This window comes from Amblyomma americanum, chromosome 11 (genome assembly GCF_052857255.1).
Source record: "Amblyomma americanum isolate KBUSLIRL-KWMA chromosome 11, ASM5285725v1, whole genome shotgun sequence".
NCBI lineage: Eukaryota > Metazoa > Arthropoda > Arachnida > Ixodida > Ixodidae > Amblyomma > Amblyomma americanum.
Window position 1 is genome coordinate 23,783,895 of NC_135507.1, and position 24,347 is coordinate 23,808,241.

General features: G+C 47.9%; 1 protein-coding gene across 1 annotated transcript in view; it reads right to left on the reverse strand.

Annotated features, from left to right (window-relative positions):
- Positions 1-24,347, reverse strand: part of LOC144110420 (metalloprotease TIKI1-like) — a 91,609-nt gene that overhangs the window by 11,365 nt on the left and 55,897 nt on the right. The window contains exon 5 of the mRNA XM_077643301.1: positions 2,825-2,958. Coding sequence (XP_077499427.1) covers positions 2,825-2,958 — 134 coding nt within the window. The remainder of the gene's footprint in view (positions 1-2,824; positions 2,959-24,347) is intronic.

The window sequence follows — 24,347 nt, forward strand, 5'->3', positions numbered from 1 at the left end:
AAAAATTCGTCCTGAATTAGGACTGTTCCCTTGATTGTAGCTTTTCATTGTAGCCGTTCGGCTGTATGTCGGTAAATGCTAATTAGTAAAACTCGGTTTATTGGAATCTACTCCACCTACGAGAATTCGCCTACTACATACTGTTGCGCGAGTTAATTCGACATCTTTTTACGAAAAGGCGTCAAAAGTAGACGACAGAAAATGAACACACGAGACACCTAGGTGCACTGCCAACTGATAATTTATTTATAGCGGTGAGAAATACTAGAGGCTTTCGAAATAAATAAGTGAGGTGATTCGTATGTATTTAATGATCTCTCAGTGCCGTTATCGGTGACGGAGCTGGTATATCTTTGGTTCAATGCGTAAACAGAAAAATGGTACTGTATCGCGTTCTTTTTTGCGTGTTGTGCGTGAACGTGTAGATTTTCTGGATTTTCTCGGGATTTTCTTGGCCGCAGTTATTTTTTCTCAGCAACAAGAAACAAAGCACCTGCTATTAGTGCGCCTACGTGTGTATGTATCGTGTGTTCTTCTATGTCTGCCGTTTATTTTTGGCGCATTTTTGTAAAAAAATAAATGCGAGAATTCCCAGTAAACACACAGCTCTGTTTACAGTGATATCTGCCTGATCAGGGATGAAGACCAATTTTTTCTTCAGCCGCGAAGTGTCTAGAAAAGCTGTACAGCTTTTTTTTCGTAACTGTATTATGCGCGCAGGTGGATGTTGATGGACGATTATTTCGTTTATTGTAGCTTTACTTAGTTGGCGATCTGCGGCACTCGGGCTGACGCTAGCTATGAAAACTCAATTTATTCGAATTACTCCACCTTGAAGAATTCCTCTAAATAAAAAGGGCTGATGTACGCTAAGCTTTTAATACCGCTCTTAGCATGGTACAACGTGCCTATCTTTTGCACCACTTATTTTAATGATAGTGATCAATGTCCTTCTCTATACAATGTCTCGGCAATTGAGAGTGCGCAGAATAAGTCAATACATAAATCTGATATCACCTCACGGAGCAGAAGCCTCAAGAATGAGATTTGGCGTTGAATAATAATAATAATAATAATAATTATTATTATTATTATTATTATTATTATTATTATTATTATTATTATTATTATTATTATTATTATTATTATTATTATTATTATTATTATTATTATTATTATTATTATTGGTTTTGGGGGAATAGAAGTGTTGCAGTATCTGTCTTATGTATCGTTGGACACCTGAACCGCGCCGTAAGGGAAGGGATAAATGAGGGAGTGAAAGAAGAAAGGAATAAAGAGGTGCCGTAGTGGAGGGCTCCGGAATAATTTCGACCACCTGGGGATCTTTAACCTGCACTGACATCGCACAGCACAAAGGCGCCTTTGCGTTTTTCCTCCATAAAAACGCAGCCGCCGCAATCGGGTTCGAACCCGGGATTTGGCGTTGAGCTGGCTCTCTTTTTCAGCACACTTAGATTGCGTAAAACAGATATGCGTGTATGCGCTTGTATATGTATATGTTTTTATCATGCATATACATTTAGTGCTCGCGTCCCTGACTTAAACACTCGGTGAAAGGTATTACACGTTTGTCGCAAATGAGCTGCCGCCTGTCACCTGTCTTCATTCTGTCATCGTGCATGCCATGCATCGTCGCCACCAGCAGCAACATGTACCACTGTTTCGTATGCATGGATTTTGTTCTTTTTGTGTGTCCATGCCTCGTCGGTTTGTCTCTAGCCGTTTATTACGTCTCCCCTCTGAGATGTTACGTGCAGCCTCGATCAAAAGTCTTCAGGCCATACGGTTCTCATCTGAGTCGCACAGGATGGTACGTGTGCGCCACCTCTAGAGGCGACGAGGTGTTGAAAGGTGAGGACCATCCTGGCCGATATTTAGAGCTTTATGGGTGCCACATGTGCTGCGCTACACTGCTGAAAACCAAATCATGTGGTCTGAAGACTTTTGAACGAGGCTTCGTGCATCCCCTGAGGGCAGAATAAACGACCGTGGGTGAATAAAAAGAAATTATGCTGCCACCGTCTGGAAGACGTTGAAGTGACGAGCGTTAGCTGTTTGGTAGCGCAATCTATCGTCCATGCCATGTATTACCACGTGATTAGGCTACTTTTCCATACCTCACGGCGAGCGGTCGCCTACCGCCTTGTGAGCTGCCGAGTGGTGACGTCACGGCCACCATGTTAAGCCTAACCATAACTAAATATTAACATAATTAGGCGATATTGGTGTCCAACATGTTCTACTCATAGAGTCCGTTGCCAGTATGCCATTAGTTAGATCATGGCGTCACCGATTAATTATAGGGAATTATATTTAAGCCTAAGGAATTAAAATTTAAGGTATTAAATTACATACATATAGATAGCTTTCATGTATTCCTCTCCCTCCTGTAATGCCTCCAAGGGCTTTGAAGGTATTGAAATGAATAAATAAACTAACTGGATATTAACTTCATTAGTTAATATTTGTGTCTAGCGTATTCTACTCATATAGAGGATTCCAAATGTATAATTCGTTTTATGATGACCTCATTAATTATTGAGTTATAAGCGACTGAACACAGTCACGTTACTAGTTAATTATGACGTCACGAAATCAGTGACCTCACCAGTCAATCACCAATGCGATATACTAATGACGTCGCCAGTCAATCACCAATTGGGTTGCTAAATCGATTTACTATGGGGGCCGCCATCTTGTATTCCTCGGACTTGGAAAATTTCACGCCGAAGGGAGGTGGTAGCAGACCCAAGAAGTAGAGAAACGTGGTGAATAAGAGCTAACGCTCTTAAAAAAAAAGTACCTGGAAAAGACCACGGCGTCCAGGTCTCCGCAGTTGTAGTGCCGTATGAGTTCGTCGGCGCCGTATCCTGAGCGTTGCGCACCGCGCCTGATGCGTTCATGCTGCCGCAGAGTCTGGTCCAGGGCGAACAGGACCTGCGAAAGACAGGGTAACCGGCAGGGCTATAGGAGAAGGCTCACCGGGTGGATGATCTGGTCACGAGATTGGGCTGACGCGCACATCTGGCAGGCACTCCATGCAGGTTGTGAAAGAGCAACACACCGATATCTCTCAACACTAATGTATGCAACAGTTGTGTCCTGGCACTACTCACCTGCTGGGTTGAACGCTAACGAAAAGGATCTGAAATAAACTGAGGACAACGTATGGAGGAGGAGGAGGAGGAAAAAACTGCATTCTACTCTGCGGTTTTGGGGCATATTCAGAGATGTTCTCTCTTTGGTTGTATCCCCAGGAGTCTTCTCTGTCGAGCTCGTCCAATTTTAATCAGTGGTCGGTTGCCATCAGACCGAGGCTACGCTGGCCACTGCCGCCCGTTGAGCTCGCTGTACCAGACTCTGTTGGTCTTCACAGCGGTCGCTGGACAGCAGAGTCTCCCATTGCTCCGCACTCGGGCTTTGAATTCTGGGGACCACGTCAATGTATTGACATTTGGAAACGAAATTGATAAGTGTAACGTTAAGAAACGGAGATGGGGGGCAGCGTCGATTGGGAGACAAAGTCGAGTTACTTCTATTCAGATTGGTCGGTAAGAGATAGCCGATAGTTGCTTTTGGCGAAGTAGATTCCGAGCGAGCCAAAGCGCATCCAGGGGCGGTAGGGAGTGGTGTGCATTGATAAGGAAGTTTCTAGGGACTAAGCATGAACACGGCTGGCGCATAACGGGGCTGATTGGAGATCGATGGGAAGGACTTTTCGTCTTTCAGTGAACGTAATCTTGATGATGATAACGGCGGTAATTATTTGTCCCAGCAGGCAGCCGCGAAGAACAATTTGCCACACAATGTCGAAAAGAAAGTTTGTTGGGTCCGAGATTAGAATTAGAACGTTGATTTGTCCTGCTGGCAAGTCTATAGCGGATCAAGATCAGAGGTCGTCCTGGACGTGTCTGGATAAAAAGGAAATTTACTGACCAGGATCACGGTGCAGCTGATAAGCAAGCAGTGAGATTGTAGCCATGTCAGGGTAATGGTGCATTTCGATAGGCAGGACCGAGGGCTGTGCGATACTAGGTATAGTGTGGAGGTAAATCTAGAGTGACTGAAAGCGCCTGAAAAGAGGAATGATAAAAGATGTAAAAAAAACTAATGGGAAGGAACGAAGGTAAGAACGAAGGAATCACTGAAGGAAGAGAGGGAAATGAAGAAAGAAGAAAAGAAAGGAAACGAATGAAAGGAAGGAAGAAAAAAGGTCAGAATGGAAGGGAGAAAGAAAGAATGGAAGGAAGGAAAAGAATGGAAGAACGACAGAAAGAAAGAAAGAATAAAAGAAAGAAAAAGAAAGGGGAGAACGGTCGGCGTTCCAATAAATATATCGATATTTGTCTAGAAAAAAATGGGTCCCCTCTCGGTGGTTCCGAAGCGAAAATAGCGGCCTGTCTTCCCATTGAAACACCGGCGAGCGCGTTTACGAAACTTTGTTAAACCTGACTTAACAATTGTGCATTTCGTGCTTTTGCACCGCATGAAAGGTGAACCATTTTGTTCCAGCAACTCACACCCGTCTCGAGCCAGCCTATTCAGTTGCATTTAGCCGTGCAGGCCGAGACGCTTGCCCGCAAGTCCCGAAAGGGTCCTCCACATAAACACGTCCAGCGCAGCAACGCCCGGGGCGTACGTTAGCATCATCCCCGCTGTCCGGGCCGAACGTTAGCGTTACCGCTTTCGTAACATCTTCGCGGGATACGCTGCCCAGGCAGACACGCTCGAGCTGCCGAAAAAAAAAATCAAAAAGAAAAGAGTAAGATTATCTCAGATCCGCCGTGTCGTTCTTGTGCCCCCCTTGTAGCCGCGCGGACGCCTTAATGGCCGTCGAGATTAATGAAGATTAAGTTAAACGACCGTCGCTCCACTCTGCGGAGTTTGGCGGAGCCACGTGGCCCTCTGATGGCATCAGCGCCCAAATCGATACGCCCTACGAGGCTGGCTCGGATAATTCGCGTGCATATTTTAGCCCATCTGGCGGTGGGCGCTGCGGCGGATCAGAATGAAAAAAAAAAAACGCGATTGTCTCCCGTGATGTCTTTGCTTATTAGACTAGCCCCGCCGCGGTGGCGCAGTGGTTAGGGCGCTCGACTACTGATCCGGAGTTCCCGGGCTCGAACCCGACCGCGGCGGCTGCGTTTTTATGGAGGAAAAACGCTAAGGCACCCGTGTGCTGTGCGATGTCAGTGCACGTTAAAGATCCCCAGATGGTCGAAATTATTCCGGAGCCCTCCACTACGGCACCTCTTCCTTTCTTCTTTCACGCCCTCCTTTATCCCTTCCCTTACGGCGTGGTTCAGGTGTCCAGCGATATATGAGACAGATACTGCGCCGTTTCCTTTCCCCAAAAACCAATTATAATTATATATATTAGACTAGGAGAACAACTGCATTGTTATGCGTTCCTGTTTGGTTTCTCGTGCTATGTTCGCATTAGGCTCTAGATCACTTATGTCTGAAGCGGCTGAAGCGGCGCGGGAAGTTTGCTGAAACCTGTTTCGCACATTCGGTGGAAAAATAAGCCTATTAAATAAGCCTAGATTTAGCTATAGTTCGGATAATTATAGAAAGAGAACTTGGAAACACGGCGAAAAAAAATGGAAGGGTTTTAACGTAGTTAAACCGAGGAGGCGTGCGACTGGATGTGTTTAACCTGATTGGACAAGCGTTGTGATTCGGGATTTTTGTTTACCGACCATATTTGAAACAGCGCAAGGACGGGTAACACAGTGGTTTCTCCTTACCATGTCCCGTCCTTGGGCTATTATAAATATAACCTGATTATGACTCATCGGTTTGCTTTGCCGAGTCGTCGGCACGTCTGGCGACGATATTAGAGTCAGGTTAACCTCTGATCGAGGTTAAGCTGATCTGATCTGTTCGCGCCGCACATTGAAGTTGATGAACACGACGACGTGCGATGCACAGCGCGAGAGCGTGTTGCAGCTTAACACGAGACGAGGTCGGCTTCGGCGATAGCATAGTGCTCTCTTGCAGTAGCCAGCGAAGCTGGTCTGTTTGCGCCGCCGCGGGTTCGGAACCCAGTGGCGGAAATATTTGTTTATGTATTGAAGATCAGGGTCAAGGCTTCAGCGATGGCTCGGCTTCTGCAGCCTTGGTTGTGAGGTAGAGCTTTCGCTCTAAAACGGACCTTACGGTGCTGCTGAGTTCTCAAAGCATAGAAACGTAGTGTTTAACTGCATGAGCGTGCATAGAGTTGAAGTGCGCAGTAAAGACAGTGATCGACATGCGCCACATGTGACGTTGTCCAGTGCAACTTGTCGAAGCAGCGTCTGTTAACATGTCTTTCGTTTTACCACTGAGCGCCAGCAAATGGGCGGCAAATCGCTTGGAAGTGTCGCATACACTCGTTTATATTAAGGCTCACAGTATCTCCGTGTTCGCTTCCACGGGAATACGATACGACAGCAAAAAGAAATCCTCCAAGAACAATTGTATCGGAATTGAAGATTGAAAAGGTTAAGAGCCATGGTCGTCCTCGTCTGCACCTCCCCCACTATATATATATATATACCGCTCTCGCACGTGCATGAGGACGGGCCTTTTAATCAATGAATGCAAGCGCTTCGGGCGTACAAATCTTCACGGCCGCGCGCTATGAAAAAAAAGAAAGAAAGCTCTTTTCATCGCACCCTATCTATTGTTCCCTCAAATTATTTTTGCGCCGACGCAGCCCTCTTGAAATGAAGCTGGCTCTCGTTCGAAGCACGTACGGAAGAGGAGACGCAACAGTCCAGATGGGGATGGATAATGCACGGTTCGCGCGACGATTCTTTTCTCACCCGCGCGGGCTGCGCTGTCTGAATTCTCGCGCGGATCCCACTCTTCGCATTCTTTTATAGCAGGCGTAGCGTTGAAATTCCAAAGAGGAACACGTGCCCTTCCGGCATGCAGTGAGGACACCCGATGTGTGGCATTCGATTCAAGTGAACGGATCCGCTTTTCCCCTCTGGCGGAAGACGGGGAAGCTAAACAGTTGTAGCGCTGCTAGTTGAATGAGAGATAGGTTGGAAAGGGGCAGGATGAAAGAAAGCTTGAACCGCGTAAGCGTTAATGCGAGGATAATAATAATAAAAATAATTGGTTTTGGGGGAAAGGAAATGACGCAGTATGTCTCATATATCGTTGGACACCTGAACCGCGAAGTAAGGGAAGGGACAAGGGAGGGAGTGAAAGAAGAAGGGAAGAAGGAGGTGCCGTAGTGGAGGGCTCCGGAATAATTTCGACCACCTGGGGATCTTTAACGTGCACTGACATCGCACAGCACACGGGCGCCTTAGCGTTTTGCCTCCAGAAAAACGCAGCCGCCGCGGTCGGGTTCGAACCCGGGAGCTCCGGATCAGTAGTCGAGCGTCCTAACCACTAAGCCACCGCGGCGGGTAAGTAGTCTCTTTGGACTGTTAGCAATAGTGTGGGGGCTCTTCTTCTAAAAATGGTCTGTAGAGTTTCTATAGACTTTTTATAGACTTTGTTGCCTTCCTATAGATATTGCCTTTTGTGTATTCGTTGTCGTTGGCCATATAGTGTAGGTAGACGACAAATAGCGACCATTTTGCTGCGAACATTCCTGTTACGTCTTAGGTGGCGTTAAAAATTACTACACCGTTAGCAGATATATAATAGTGCTCCCCTGTGGACAACAGATGGTTTTGGGCCGGTTTCTTGAGGCGTTTATCGTCAAAACAAAAACCGTACCATCACGTGCCCAATATGTGTGCCATCACTTCGGAAAGGCTGGAGAAGGAAAGGATTGGGGGGGAATAAAAGAACCAAACAGTTATCGCGATTGCCAACAAAAGAAAAGACAAAAAGGTAGTTTGCAAGACGGTCCGGATGTAGAAGAGAGTTAGATACTCACTAAGGAAAATTGTGCACCGCGCTCTTCAGTCTCGAACCAAAACTCACTGCTTCGTACCAGAGTTACAAATTTCTTCCGAAACTGAAAGTTGACTTCTTGGTCTACATTACTGATAGCGTAGCAAGTCGGGAAGTGCGCTGATAGCATTAAAATAGCGCGAAATATCTGTACGGATCACCGGTGACCCATGCTCAATGGGCAGGGTACGGAAAGAATGCAAGACAGCTCAGTTAGAAATCAAATTCAATCCTCGGCTCGCCACGGTGGCTCAGTGGTTAGGGCGCTCGGCTACTGATCCGGAGTACCAGGGTTATAATAATAATAATTGGTTTTGGGGGAAAGGAAATGGCGCTGTATCTCTCTCATATATCGTTGGACACCTGAACCACGCCGTAAGGGAAGGGATAAAGGAGGGAGTGAAAGAAGAAAGGAAGAAGAGGTGCCGTAGTGGAGGGCTCCGGAATAATTTCGACCACCTGGGGATCTTTAACGTGCACTGACATCGCACAGCACACGGGCGCCTTAGAGTTTTTCCTCCATAAAAACGCAGCCGCCGCGGTCGGGTTCGTACCCGGGAACTCCGGATCAGTAGTCGAGCGCCCTAACCACTGAGCTACAGCGGCGGGTATGGAGTACCCGGGTTCGAACCCGAACACGGCGGCCGCGTTTTTGTGGAGGCAAAACGCTAAGGCGCCCTTGTGCTGTGCGATGTCAGTGCACGTTAAAGATCTCCAGTTGGTCGAAATTATTCCGGAGCCCTCCACTATAAGGCACCTCTTTCTTCCTTTCTTCTCTCAGTACCTCCTTTATCTCTTCCCTTACTTCGCGGTTCAGGTTTCCGCCGAGATGTGAGACAGATATTGCTCCATTTCCTTTCCCCAACGACCAATTTAAATTAATTTAATCCTCGGCCACGCCAGCGTACTCTTCTACAACGACGAACATGCTTGACGAGAAGGAACGATGCTAACGTTAGGACTTCTCCTTCATGTGCGAATGATTGGTAGCACCGGCTGTGCAACGCGATGTCGTGACGTCACGCCTCCGACGTCTCATCGTCTTCTGTAACTGCCACCACCAAAGACGGAAACCCTGTCAGATGCAGATGTCGCGTCGGAAGAGCACGCAACGCTCTCCTCTGCACGTGGCTGCACTGGGGTCTGAGCTGTAGAAACAGCAGTCTGAATGGACGCTCCTAACAAGCTATATACAGCTCGAAGCGTCTGCACGCCGGGCGTCGAACCGCATCGCGAGAACGCGGCTCTGCAGCACACATGCAGCGTCGCGTCCTCGGCTTCGAGAAACCGCGCGCGCGCGCGCGGATCATTTGTCACGAGGCGCCTTGGCCCGGCCTCAGCGGCAGCGCGTGTCCGGGGCTGAAGCCACGCCGGCCGCACGCTTCACATCAGGCCGCCTCGCCGACCTCTGCGCCTTTTCAAGGCGACGACGACGACACGTGCTCTGAAAGCGGGCGCATACATCATTCCGGAAAAACCGCCCTCTCTGCCTCTCTCTCTTCCTAGTGCATGCGTGCTCAATATGTGTGCTGTCACTTCGTAAAGGCTGGGGAAGGAAAGAATTGGTGGGAGGGGTGGGAGGAATAAAAGAGCCAAAAAGAACGTTTTTCTGGAGGATTCCGACCACTCGTCAGCACCTTTTTATACGAAAAGCTGTACAAAACTGTCCGGAACATTAAAACCTGCTTTTTTGGCGCCAATACCGCGATGGTTCCCGTCTTGCGTGAAGACCACGGTTCGCTGCGTTTTATCGCGCGGGAAGATTTCACAGCTGTGCCCTCAATGTTCTTCCTGTATAACGTAAGCGTAAATGTAAAGGAGGATGTAAAATCATTTACTGTATTGCGCCTCTGTGATTGAATGTCTTTCCTGAAAATGGAAAGCTTAGTGTGTTCCGCCTGAGTGATTTAACCAATGGCTTTTGAATACCGTTTGCTCATCGACCCGTCGCGGTGGCTCAGAGGTTAGGGCGCTTGGCTTACTGAGCCGGAGTACCCGGGTTGGATCCCAGTCGCTGCGGCCGCGTTTCGATGAATAATAATAATAATAATTGGTTTTTTGGGGGAAAGGAAATGGCGCAGTATCTGTCTCATATATCGTTGGACACCTGAACCACGTTTCGATGGAGGCGAAACGCAAAAGGCGCCCGTGCGCTTTGCGATGTCAGTGCACGTTAAAGATCCCCAGATGGTCGAAATTCAGTAGCCCTCCACTATACGGCACCTCTTCCTCTCTTTCTTTCACACGCACCTTCCACCCTTCCCTCACGGCGCGGTTGAAGTGTCCATCGATAAGTGAGACAGTTGCTGCGCCATTTGCATTCATCAAAAACTGGTTATTGCTCATCGGATTATGTTCACCAGATATAAGGAAAGGAAAGGCGCAGTAACTGTCGTACTCGTGGATACCTCAGCCGCGCCATGGAAGAAGCGACGAAAGAAGGCAGTCATAAAAGGCACCATGTGTCCGTATTAGTTTCGACAACCTGCGGTTAAGTGATGTGGGCTAGCATTGCACAGCACACGGGAGTCTTTGCGTTTCTCCTCCATCTAAATGCTCCCACGCACGGGATGAGCCAGCGTCCTCACTCACTCACTCTTCCCTTACGGCGTGGTTGAGGTGTCCGCCGAGAAGTGAGACAGTTACTGCGCTCTTTCATTTCCTCAAGAGCAATTTTCCACCTGTGTCCTCGGGATCAGCTGTCGCTTTAACCACTGAGCCAGGTGATTAGATTACAAAGATAGTGTATTACAAAGGTAAGCGCATTAAAAGTTCAAAATGTTTTAGCTCCCACTTTTCCTAGACCACCCAGAGCCTGACCAACGTGCCCCGGATATGGCTGAGGCCTACCTAGGCAATGGAAATGTACAGCGCAAATACAGACAAGGACACAAGAAAGAATGACTGTTGATTGAATGACAAAGATTGTTCTGTGATTGCCAAACACCGTTGCCAACTAACTCGAGAGATAGTAGAGGCTGAATTGATAGACCGGTTGGGTGAGTCCTGCGTGGCCAAGTCATCTATTGCTCTAACTAACAAAGAGCTGTTATATTTGAGACAACATTTGACTCCTACTGCGCATGCGTGATGATTGCCTTGTTTTGCTATAAATACTGGTCCGAATTTCGAAATGAACCTGTTGCAAGTCAGCGCTCGTGTGTTCCTTGTCATTCTTTCTTGTGCCCTTATCTGTATTTGCGCTGTACATTTCCATTATGAATCACCAACATGCCCAGTCTGCCACCTTAGTGTACTACTTAGGCAACGTTCTCTTTGGACAGGAAGTGAACCAGAAAGCTTCTGGTCACAACACACTACGCCTAGGCCGCCGTTTCCTTTCCTCTACAGAACGTCCATCATACACTTGTCACCGTGAAAAAAAAAATGAGTTCATCGTGACAACATAGCCAGCATAACTCAGGTGCTAGTGCGCTTCTGTCCTGCGGCGGTAAGGAGTCATGAAACTTGTTAAGTGACGAGAGGGCATTAGTCATTGCCTTCCTGCTAGCTCTTCGTACGGCGGAGAACACTAAGCTGAAACCGTTAAACATTCGGAATGGTGGACTCCCGTCCGTGGCGACAGACAGGGGAGTGGCTCCATCTAACGGGAAAAACATCAAGCGAAAGCAGAGGAAAAGATGGAAAAAAGAAGACAGAACGCGAAGGAGCACGACAACGCAGGTGACGCTCGCGCCTTCTCCTCCGCCAATACCCAGCAAAGGGGAGGTGGGAAGCTGGGACCGATATGTCACCACCGCCGTTCTGTCGGGCGCCGGGGTGCGGTGGATGCGACGCAATGAATGCAGGATTCGAGACCACATCCGGCAGCTCGCTGGAGGGAAGGAAAGGGCGATGAGTAGGAACGGCCTTAGCGTGTATAAGAGGCCGGAGAGAGAGAAAAAAATCAAGAATAGCCCGCAGGAGACAAACGGCCGAGAGTTGGGGGAGGGAGCGAGATACTTTATTGCAGCAGTGCGGATGTAGATAAACGGACTTAGAGGCACTTTATTCTCCTACTTTTCCTTCCGGCGGAGCAGCGTCGGAGTCTGCTGTTGCTGCTACCAGGTCGTGCAGCAGCAGTGCCAGGGAAAGTTCGACGTGCCCCTCGAATCGGAAAATGTAGCCATCATTCCCCTACCCGCGCAGCAGTGCGAATGAATTTCGTCGCGAGGGGTGGAACGGCCGCTATCGTTCGGCGAAGGCGTCGTCCCTGATCTGTCGACCGTCGCCAGGCATCGACTCGGCCAGCGGCATTTGCATTCGATCTTGGGCCGCACAGCCGGACGGCAGCGCGCCTTCCTTCTGGGGCGGCCGCCGGCAAGCGATGCGAGACTGCGAGTCCGCCGGCTGGCCTTGAAAGTACCGTGTTTGCCGCCGCCTACCGCCCGTCTTAGTTCAGGTCTTGTCGGCATTAGTTACGCCAGAAAGGCTCTGACGACCTGCGCGACCCATTAGTAAACGCAGTAGTATATAGTAGTAGTGGTGGTGGTGGTGTTGGTCGCGTGGTATAGTCAGATGCAAGTCAAGAAAAAGCGGCTTTTTTTTCGTCAAAGGACCCCCTTCCAGCCAATAGCGGCGGCCGATTCTCATGAACCTACTAGCGTGACAACGCATGAGTGGCAGATTAAAATGGATTGTGCCCACCCTGCATATTCGGGGTAGTCCCGTGAAATGCAATCCCTGCATTTTCACGCTACCCTCGCTAGCAGGTTCATGAGAAGCGGCCGACGCCATTGGCTGGAAGGGGTCCTTCGACGGGCAAGAGCCTCTAGATGTTTTTTTTTACTTGTATCCGACTATAGCAGGAGTATAAAAGTGGTCATGATATTCTTAGCAGTAGTAGTACGGTGGTGGTGGTAAGGAATGTGTGGTACGACAGGCGGTGCTTAAAGTTCGAAGTTGCACATATGCTATCAGAGAAGCCATAATGGCGGCCTTCTAGTTAATGTCGGTTACATAAGGTTCTTATCCGTGCGCTGACATCGCACATCAGGCGGCCATACCTATAATAATAATAATTAGTTTTTTGGGGAGCCCCGCCGCGGTGGCTCAGTGGTTAGGGCGCTCGACTACTGATCCGGAGCTCTCGGGTTCGAACCCGACCGCGGCGGCTGCGTTTTTATGGAGGAAAAACGCTAAGGCGCCCGTGTGCTGTGCGATGTCAGTGCACGTTAAAGATCCCCAGGTGGTCGAAATTATTCCGGAGCCCTCCACTACGGCACCTCTCTCTTCCTTTCTTCTTTCACTCCCTCCTTTACCCTTCCTTTACGGCGCGGTTCAGGTGTCCAACGATATATGAGACAGATACTGCGCCATTTCCTTTCCCTCCAAAAATCAATTAAATAAAAATTAAATTTTGGGGGAAAGGAAATGGCGCAGTATCTGTCTCACATATGGGCGGACACCTGAACCGCGCCGTAAGGGAAGGGACAAAGGAGCGAGTGAAAGAAGGAAGAAGGAGGTGCCGTAGTGGAGGGCTCCGGGATAATTTCGAACACCTGGGGATCTTTAACGTGCACTGACGTCGCACAGCACACGGGCGCCTTAGCGCACTGTTAGATTTCGATCAATACACATTTTTCGATAAAATTGTTACATTGGACGAAGAGCGCTGTCTTTCAGGTTTGGTTATCGAATAGGCGAACTCCCCGTCCGAGCACCTCCGCGAATATTAACTAGTTACCTAACATGTCCTAAATGCCTTTCAAATATAGCGTTATAACTCAGCCGCATTGCATAAAGTGGAACGTATTGTAGATTACAAGCGTGCTGCCACGCTTTTTCATTTTCACAGTGTATGACGAAAGTTTGACAGCTCTGGACACTTCGGCTCGCTGCCTCCTCCATTGACTTCGCATCCACCTGTACACCACGCGATCGCTGGATTTAATTCGGCGCCGTCCACGAGTATACAGTGACCTCTTGACAGCGCCCGCCAATGCAAACTGTTCGGTTTAATAATAATAATAATAATAATAATAATAATAATAATAATAATAATAATAATAATAATAATAATAATAATCGATGGTAAAACAGCGCGGAAAAACACGAGGACGGAACAAACACGACGACACGAGCGCTGACTTTCAACTGGTGATTTATTACGCACATGTGTACATATATTCCCGCCAAACACTAAACAGAACAAAAAATATTCAAGAAGCACTGCGTCATCACTGAACATCTTAAATATACATTTCTACAAATGCACGCTCCAAACAGGTGATTTCGCGGTTAGCCAGTGATGAGGCCTTGCTAATGCATGCTGCACCTCCCTTGTCAATGTGATATGCCTCTACTAGTTCCCTTACTATCTGATCCTTATGCCCAGCTTTCCGTACTTCTAAATAATAATCGGTTTTCATTCCGAAACGGCTGTTTGCTCACAGTGTGTCGCAACTTGAATGCGACTAGCAGAGTGGAAAACGTGGTAAGCGTACGGCTCCCCCTCCTCCTCTGCTCTTCTCTGTCAGGCTGTCTCCCGGACCGGTGCAATCTCTCAAGTGCGCGCGGTTGAAAAGAAGAGCAGCGGAGAGAGAGAGAGAGAGAGCGAAAAATACTCGAAGTCGGGATAGTGGGGTGGGGGTGGGGGGTGGGGTGGGAGAAATTGAGCTCCGGCACCCTTCTGAAGCTGGAAAAATGCCAGAGAAGAGAGGAGGGGGAGGGGAAGAGAGAAATGCGCGCATCACCACTGAAGCGGCGGGGGGACGCGTACAGGGGGTCCCGAAAACGTCCGCCCTGAAGAGTGGGAAATTTATCTCCCTCACTTAGGAAAGGCTTGCGATTTCAGTTCACACTTAATGGTTATTTTTCACTCTTCTTTCGTACCGTCGAGAGGTGCATTTACTGAATTTGGCGGGAAGTTTCCGTGATTCGTGAAGAGAACCGTTCTGAAGGTTCCAGTGTGCTTTTCGTGTGGGGTTGAAACGCTACATTTCCCTTTGTATTTCGTTCGAGAACGCCGGTCCCCATTTTGTTGCTAAGTTAACGAACGTTCCCCAATAGGGGACATGCGAAATTCCGCAAGTGTGCTTTGCCACAGAAATGTGTTTCCAAAGACAAGATGGCCGTCTTCTCTATAAGAACCGTTCTAAAGGTTCTAGTGTGCTTTTCGTATGGGGCTGAAACGCCACATTTTCCTTTGTATGTCGTTCGAGAACGCCGATCCCCATTTTGTCCCCTAAGTTAACGAACGTTCCCCAATAGGGGACATGCGAAATTCCGCAAGTGCGCTTTGCCACATAAATGTGTTTCCAAAGACAAGATGGCCGACTTTTCTGTAAGAGAACCGTTCTAAAGGTTCTAGTGTGCTTTTCGTATGGGGTTGAAGCGCCACATTTTCCTTTGTATGTCGTTCGAGAACGCCGGTCCCCATTTTGTTCCTAAGTTAACGAACGTTCCCCAATAGCGGACATGCGAAATTACGCAAGCGCGCTTTGCCACAGAAATATGTTTCCAAAGACAAGATGGCCGACTTCTCTATAAAAAACTGCGGGGGCTACAGGAGAGGCGCTAAGGGTGTGGATAGAATCCATGAAACGTATTTTGGAAAAATCTAAGAAAAAAAAAACTAGTTCTTCTCGCTTTGGTTCAGTTGGGAACGCATGTTCAGCCATTTTGTTTTGGGCAACATTGTTATGTGAGAAAGCGCACATGCAAATTTTTGCGTGTGCAGATCAGTACGTACGTTTTGGTCTCACGTCGTAATGCGCAAAAAATAAATAAACACGTGTTCGGTAAAGTTAAGGACAGCATTACTATGCTAACAGCTACACACAGGCACCACACGCACGCTAACCTGCTTACGCTATCGGGGTCAAATCAGATGCGAGCGAACGGGACAATTCAAATACGAGCACACAAAAAATAACAATTTATGAGATGCCAGCGCGGTTCGCTATCATTTTCGAAAAGCGCTCGTTGTACACACACACACACACACACACACACACACACACACACACACACACACACACACACACACACACACACACACACACACACACACACACACACACACACACACACACACACACACATACATATGTACGCAAGTGCGTACGTATGCTCTCGGCACACAGAGGCAGCGGCCTCCCAAATCCTCCCCACTCTTCCCAAAGTGTTCCTCTGTTCGCACGCTCAAATCCCGGCAGTCCGTTCCCGGGGGATTTAGGGAGGAGGCGGGGGAAATCTCTCAGCGCCCTGGGTACCAGAAGAAGCTGCTTCGGCGCCGCTCTCCCTCTTTCTCCCTATGTGTACTGTACTCCTTCCCCAGGACCCGCGCGCCGTTCTTCTCGTGCAAACACGGGGAGCGCAGATTCTTCCCCACTCTTCTCTTTTCGGGGCGGCCATTACGTTCGACAGCGACGCAGGGGACACCCCACCACTCTGGCCCAATTTGTCCACGCTTTCGGGAGCCGTGTGGCGCTGTGCCGGACACACCGTTCGTATACGCCCGAAGGTCGGGGAAAGAGGGGGAAGGAAACCCTTCGGATCCCCCCCCCCCCCCCCCGTCCGCCTTCTCGGAAAGCGGCTTATGCGCTCTTGGCCGCCGTCACTACCGTTACGTTCAGGGTCCATCGGCAGCCCGCGGTCCCGCTCTGCAGCGGACGCAGTGGTCGGCGTCGCGCTTCTTGAAACTCCCGATGGCCGCCGCTTCTTTCCTGCATTTGTGGTTCTTTCACACTCTATTTCTTTCGTGTGCCAGTGCACTCACTACGTCCGAGAGGCGAGGTATATATATATATATATATATATATATATATATATATATATATATATATATATATATATATATATATATATATATATATATATATATATATATATATGCGAAAAGGAGAGAACCAGCTGATGTTGATTCGAATGGGCAATCTGTCACACTTTTCAGCCGGCATTAAGCTGAGCTTCGTCTGCTGTGCCCGTGGCGTGAGAGTTTTGAAAGCAAAAAAATAGAGACGACGTCTATTTGGTTTTGGCCTTTTTTGCCAGAAAGTAAATCAATGTAACTTGTTACTCAGGCTTTCTTTATTGATGGAAGTAAAGTTAAGTGTCAGAGGAAAAGTGGCGATGAATTGTGAGAGAGACAAAAAAACGATGAGTTCATAAAATGTTCGCAGAAATCCAGGGCACGGAATGGACCTGGGAAGGGACGTGTGTGACGCGGAAAAGCACTGGACACTTAATTCCGTTATGTGTTGCCAACACGATGCCATTCGAAGCTGTTGATGCCTGTGCCGGAAGTGACTGGTGGTGCTTGCGAGACCCAGGTTGCTCAGTCCCGACAAATGCTCTTCCCGTTCATCGTCTGCCACTGTTGGCAGGTGGACGCTTCACATGGTCTGATGACGTTACTTCGCTCCAGCCAATGGGATTTCCGCGTTCTAGTGACCTCACTGATGACGCCACAGCATGACAGCCAATCAGGATTTTTCTTGACACCGAACGGTCGCCACCGGTTTTTTCCTCCTGGTTTGAGGCAATGCTTGCGCAGGCTAGTAGCAATATACAGCGTACGCTCGTAGACGTGGGCATTCAGATGTGCTTGGGTCGTTCACGCTAGTTCTGCTGCGAGCGGTCGCAGCAAAGTTTGGCCCCCCAAAACTTGGCGTTCAGTGCCTACAATTGCCGCTCTGCGTTGGTACTGTTTTTTGCCGTCAGTTCGAAAGCTTTCGCAGTACCGCCTAGTCCGCACCGCTTACAGCGGTTGTTGTCCGTTGTATAATGGAATTGTGCCTGTTAGTACACACACTCCCGCACGCGTTCGCACCGCTGACGGGACGAGATAGGGACTTCGTGTCGCAGTCTGCGTGGTACGGCGCGGCGGGCCAGATGCCACCAGTGCTGCGGGCAGCCAGCCGTATCCGTAGCTTATCGCGCGGCTCGCGAGTCCGCCGAATCGGGGCAGTCTGCCACCAGAGACTGCGCTTGAACCAGAGTGCGTTAGCAAACTCGCAAAACCATGCCCTTTGCTAGTAACGAACGATTAGCAGCGGTGGCGCAGTAGCTAAGGCGTTCGGATGCCGAGAATGCCTTTATCCATTCCCTTACGGCGCGGTTCAGGTGTCTACCGAGATGTGACAGATTTGCTGCGCCACTTCCTTTCCCCAGCAACCAATTTTCAATTTTCATAATTTAAAACGGGCACAAGTGCAAGTAAGAAAAGTTTCATCATCACATTAATCCGTTCCCAACTTGAATACGCGTGTGCCAGTTGGTACAAGGAACAAACATTAGTAACGTCGGAGCCTCGCAAAACCGTGCTGCTCGATTCATATTTTCAATTTACTCATGTAACACTAATACTACCGCCACAGCATTAAAGAAAAAAATGCAGAGTTAGACAACTTAGTCCATCGGCATATAATTATCCGTTTATCACTCATCTATAACACGTATCACCATCTTTCCAATCATTCCAATATGATCGTTCTATCATACGGCGCACAGTAACAGAATGGAAAGCTCTATGGTCACAAATTGCGGCAATATGTGACCCCGAAAAGATCTGGATACAAAAGATCAGCTTCTTTGCCGCAACGCACTACCTGAACCGACCCTCACACCAGACCACATCAACCTGAAAGGGAATACCCGCTGATGGCTCGGTTAATCCTAGAATTCCCATCGCCGTTGCAGCAGCGCCGACAGCGACAGCAAGCAGCAAGCCCCGCAAGGGGGCGTTTTTTCCCGCATTTGGCAGCAGATAAGACGCATTTGGCAGCAGATAAGACCCTCATGTGCCGACTCTGAGCCTGTCTTCTGTGCTCTACAGGTTGGTCGAAATCTTTTGCTTTGATTGCCTGCTATGCCGCTGCTGCCAAAGAAGTGTGCTCTTTGTCGCGGTTTTGACCATGTCGCGTTGTTGCGCATGCCGACCGTCTATTCCCGTCAGTGGGCCTTACATGACCGGTTCAGAATGCAAATTTGAATTTCACCTGGGCATGCATGACCTGGTATAAATGAGGAAACGTGGAACGCCTAACGTAGTACTTTTAAGTACTCTTGGAAGTGTGACCTGTGCAGCAATGGCCCACAAAATAATGCTTCGGAGAGCCTCAACGCAGACGGCGACCTAGCAGCGCATTTGGTAGCAATTGAAACCGAGCTTGATGCTCTCCTAGCTCTTCCTAAAATTGTTGACTCACTTGATCAACTCTAGTGTGAAACTCCTATCAGATAAGTTTGATGAATTTCAAGATCATCTTCTAACTCGAGAGCAAGCAACAAAATGACTGGCCGAACGCGTGGATCAGATAAAAAAAAAAGCTGACGCTCCGGGTGAACTGCAACGGATCAAGCAAGATGTAGATAACACGGAGTAGCGTAGCCGTCGAAGCAACTTTGAAATTCGTGGCGTTGCTGAATCCCAATACGAGAACTTGCTTTAGAAAAGAAACTTGATATTCAGCCATTAGCTCGGAAAGATATCACAGCACTGCATCGGCTCCTAGCGAAACCAGGCAAAACACGGGACATCATTTTTCGTTTCGTCAGTCATGAACTTGTGACGCCTGGCTAAGCGACAGGCACTCGGGAAAGAACCTGGTGAGATGTTCATGTGTTAAAACATGACACGGCTGTCCCGCAGTCTGTTAACAATGGGGAACCTGCGCTGCCAAAGTGGCACTGCAACTGCTCCATTCGGTGACTCAAAACTGCTTTTGTCAGCCGCTTGGGCCGCTGCAAACGCGAGGACATATTCTGCGCGATTAGATACCCGCGTTTGGCTGACAGCATTCATTGCCTAGCTTCTCTCGGCGTAGCCCAGGTAGCTGACGCACGGCACGTGCGCCTTCGACAGCGCGGAGGCTCACGCCAATAAGCGCCTGAAGGTGGCACGGAAAAGTACTACGAGTACTACCCAAAACTGCTTGCTCTTCTCGTTAGGCAGTGTTATGGCGCTGCAATCGGCACCGCAAACTTCAGCGCAAGTTCCCCTGCGAAGAGTGGGCCTCTGTATGGCGCACGAACAGAAAAGTGCTAGTTCGAAATAAAAGTGGCGATAATGCTGTTGTCATTCGCGCAGCACAGGATCTCGATGGCCTGCAATGACTAATCTGGCTATTGTTCAATTGTTTTCTCTGAACACTTTCTTTACCAATTAAAAACCGGTCCACACATTCACTGTTCCTTCTTAATGTCAGAAGTTTGCGTAACAAATATGAAGAAGTAATTTCCTTTTTATCCGAACCTGGACAATCTTTTGACATCGTTTGTTCCACAGATACTCAATTGGTTTTCATGTGAGGATGAGTGTTTTGAAGCGAAAAACTTCACTACGCTAGGTAAAGCAGTCGTCGCGTAGGCCGGAGAATGACCTTGAACGACCTTCAGCCCAACCATGTTAGCCGTGTATGACCTTGTGTGGTGCAGTTATGGGGTCGAACCCTTGACCCATGACCTTTAGTTTACCTTTGACCTAGGGTGACCTTCGGGTTGACCTCTGACCTTAAGAACATTCAATGGGGTGATGTGAAGCCAAGTGATGACATACGATGGGGATGTCGTAAGACCATGTGATACCACGTCATAGCCACGTGGTCGTGTGGGTGTATATATATATATGTGTGTGTATGTATATATATATATATATAGAACGGCTGTCGTGAGCGTGGATCGGAGCTGCCATGGATGATCCTCAGGCGGAATATTTTTTTTCACTTTCAGGATACGATGCTGTATCTGTGTGTCGTTCAAAGAAGCGTGGTGGTGGCATTGCTATATACATTCGCTCAAAACTCAACTACAAGATACTCCCACAGTTTTCAAGATGATTAATGATAACTATGAGTGCTTAGTTATATAGTGCCGTGGTATTATTTTTCCTGTTATATACTGTCTTCCATCAGGTGCTGTCGGTGAATTTATACAGTTTGCCGAAAAACTACTTGACTGGAGCGTTCAGCTGAAGCTTGAAAGTGTTCCATGTGGGGGATTTCAATTTAAATGCTTCCCTGACAATCAAGCTTTTTTACAATTCCAAGAGCTATACGAGACTTTTGGCTACTCAAACGTGATCACCGGGTTAACTAGAATTACATCAACTTCCCAAAGCATTCTTTACCTGTGTATTACAAGTTTTCCTCGCGGAAATATAAAATCGGGCACACTGGTCAGCTGTTTCAGTGACCATTTGCCAATATGTTGTGTGTTACCCTACGAACACCAGTCGCCCCCGAATATGAAGTACAATTTAGAGGCTATTTCGAGCTCAGTGTTAACAAGTTTAAGGAGATGCTCAGCAAGGTTAACTGGTTACGATGCAAGGTTACGATGCTTTCATGTTTTGTATCTGCTCATGCCTCATGTTTTTCTCTTAGGCCTCGTAAAAGGCACAAAAAAGTACTCAAGCCATGGATATCTTGTGAACTATTTAAAAGAATCAAATAGGAAAACAGACTCTTCCAGACATTCCTGCTAACCAAAGATGAAAGTGACTTTCGCGCATTTAAGAAGGCACGAAACCCGCCCCCTTTTTTTAAGGCAAAACGCTCGTTTGAGGGTCAGGCACGTATTGGAGGGGCCCGAGCCCCCCCTCCCCTCTCCCCCTTTCCCCGCCGAATTAGGCTCATCCTCCCCTTCCCGAATTTTCTTGGCAGCAATCATGTTGAGAATGCACCCCCCCCCCCCCCCCGCTTCCCCACTCAATACGTGAAATTACCTTGGTCCCCTCCCAGAAACAAAATCCTGCCTACGTGCCTGATGAGGGCCTCGGGGGTATTTTGAATAACGAAATATTAAACAAATAAATGAAATTCACAAGTAACTAGTGATTGTCGGAGAAAATGGGGTGATATAATGGACTATGAGTCGACAGAAAAAAAAAAGGGGGGGGGGGGGGCTGTTATTACAAACTTTCTAGCACACAGGAGAAAAACGCTGCTGTAATTGTTGTAAATTTATTTCCGTACGGCGCAATGTCATTACAGCAATCTCTATCTCGAGGACGAGGGGAATTGTCTCCTTTTCCTTTCTTTTTCTATTCTTTCTTTCCTTTATTATTTCTTCCTTCAGTGGCTCTCCTTCCTTCTTTCTTTGGGTGCGCCTGTCTGCCCTGTGATGGACCCACACCGGCAGGCTGCCCTGACGCGAGTCGTCGCAGGCCATCGCTCCGGTGGGTACGCTAATCCCCGCGCCACGCCCATGCCTTGGGAGCTAATCCGTCCAGACGAGATCAGGCGTGCCGCTTGGGAGCTCCCCAACTGCCGCTAGATGGGGGGGGGGGGAGAATAAGATTTATTTACGGCTGCTTTCGACGAGAGGTGGGGGATAGTGAGAGGGGCATTTCCTTCGAACCACCCACGCGACGTGTGCAGTTACAAACACTGGCTGAGACGGACGCCCCGGAACAGGAGAAAGAAAGAAGGAAGGAAAGGAAGAGCGAAAGAAAGAATGAAGGAAGGAAAGAAAGAAAGAAAGAAAGGAAAGAAGGAAGGAAAGGAAGAAGGAAAGAAGGAAAGAGGAAGAAAGAAAGAAGGAAGGAAAGGAAAAGAAGAAAGAAAGAATGAAGGAAAGAAGGAAGGGAAGGAAGGAAGGAAAGGAAGAAAGAAAGAAAGAAAGGAAAGAAGAAGGAAAGAAAGAAAGGAAGAAAGAAAGAAAGAAGGAAAGAAAGAAAGAAGGAAGGAAGGAAGGAAAGGAAGAAAGAAAGAAAGGAAAGAAGAAAGAAGGAAAGAAAGAAAGGAAGAAAGAAAGAAAGAAGGAAAGAAGGAAAGAAAGGAAGGAAGAATGAAGGAAGGAAGGAAAGGAAGAAAGAAAGAAGGAAGGAAAGAGGAGGAAAGAAGGTAGGAAAGGAAAGGAAGGAAGAAAGAAAGAAAGAATGAAGGAAGGAAGGAAAGGAAGAAAGGAAAGAAGAAAGAAGGAAAGATAGAAAGAAAGACTGCCATAAACGGAACTTCCTCGCCTCTCCTCATCTTCTTTTTTTGGCTTTCTGCGTGGTGCTCAACTCCCGGCGACCGTTCGCGGTGGTTTTGCCCCCGCGGTCCTGCTTCCACGCCTGCCTGTTGTGCGCTCGTTAGTCGGGTTTTGCGCGACAGCCTGTCACTCCCGATTTGTTTTGCTGAGGGCCTGCGTACTACGAGCGGTGGGTTCGTTTTTTCCTGATTACTTATTTTTTTTTTTTGTCCTAGCTGTCTATGCTTTGCGGCGAGGGAAATTTCTGACAAATCGGCGACGCTCCGGGGGCCTCCGACGTACATAGGCATGGCGTGAAGTGTTTTTTTGTGAGGTGACGACCCTGTGAATATCGGCAGCTGTGACGCGGCAGAGTCGAGTAAGTTAAGGCCAAGAAAGATGACAAGCCGGACAGTTACTGTCTAGTGTGTATACTTCGTTACTTGTTTTCTTATTTCATCCTTCACTTGTTCCCCTCTTTCCTGCCTTCTTTGTTAAGTTCTATCTTTTGACGCCACTCCAGAACAATGGCGCGGAAGCTGTGGCCAGGGGAGGTTGAAGTACCGGCAGGTTAAAAAAAAATAGTCACCCTTCCACCAACGATTGTTGCTGTGCAGTTCACGCTCTCTCAAGGAAAGGCTAAACTTCGAAACATTGTAAGCGAGCGTAAAACAGCGACATTATAGAGTTTTAGCATATAGCTTTACCACGACCGTCAGCCCCCAGCGCGCATGCGCAGATAAGTCACCTGCTCTCGCATGGTGGCCATGTCCGAAAAGCACAATTGCCACCCAGACCACGGCTGGTATTACTTTCATTGTTAGCCGTTACAAACATTTCCTTAGGCAATCTATAGACTGTCCATAGACTCCTGTCTATAAAGTTTATAGACTTTCTATAGACAAACGCTAGGGAAAAGTCTATAGGCAATTAAAATCCTATAGATAATCTATATAGTTGTGGCCATACTCTTTTAGTAGACTTTTGTCTATAGATTGTCTATAGACTACGAATAGACAAACAGAACTAGCTATAGGAAGGCAATGGAGCCTATAAAAAGTCTATAGACCAATATTGTAAGGAAGCTGACTTCCTCGTGAGATCGCGTTGCACTCACACCAAGTATTCTGAAAAAAAAAAAAATTATACTAACCCTGTAGCATCGGATATGTGGGAACTTTCTCGGCTCGGAAAGACGCGTGACCTTTCTGTAAACGCGCAGTTACAGTTTTCTTGGACTGTGCCGGGCGTCTGAACTCAGTGGTATACCACGGCCCCTTTGTTTTATTTTTAATCAGTATTAGGAGGGTAAAAATTGGGTACAATTTTTTTAGCTCAAAGCCGCGTAGCAATCGAATTAGTGAACGTAAATTTCGTTGTTCGGGCATTTTCGAGTAATTTTTTTGGCAAGGTAACATTAGCTATTGGCGCTCGTTTTTGTTCGGGACATAAAACGGTGTGTCTTTCAATTGCTATTTTCATAATCTAAAATTGGTAGGTTGCACCGACCGGGAAGCTGCTTACCA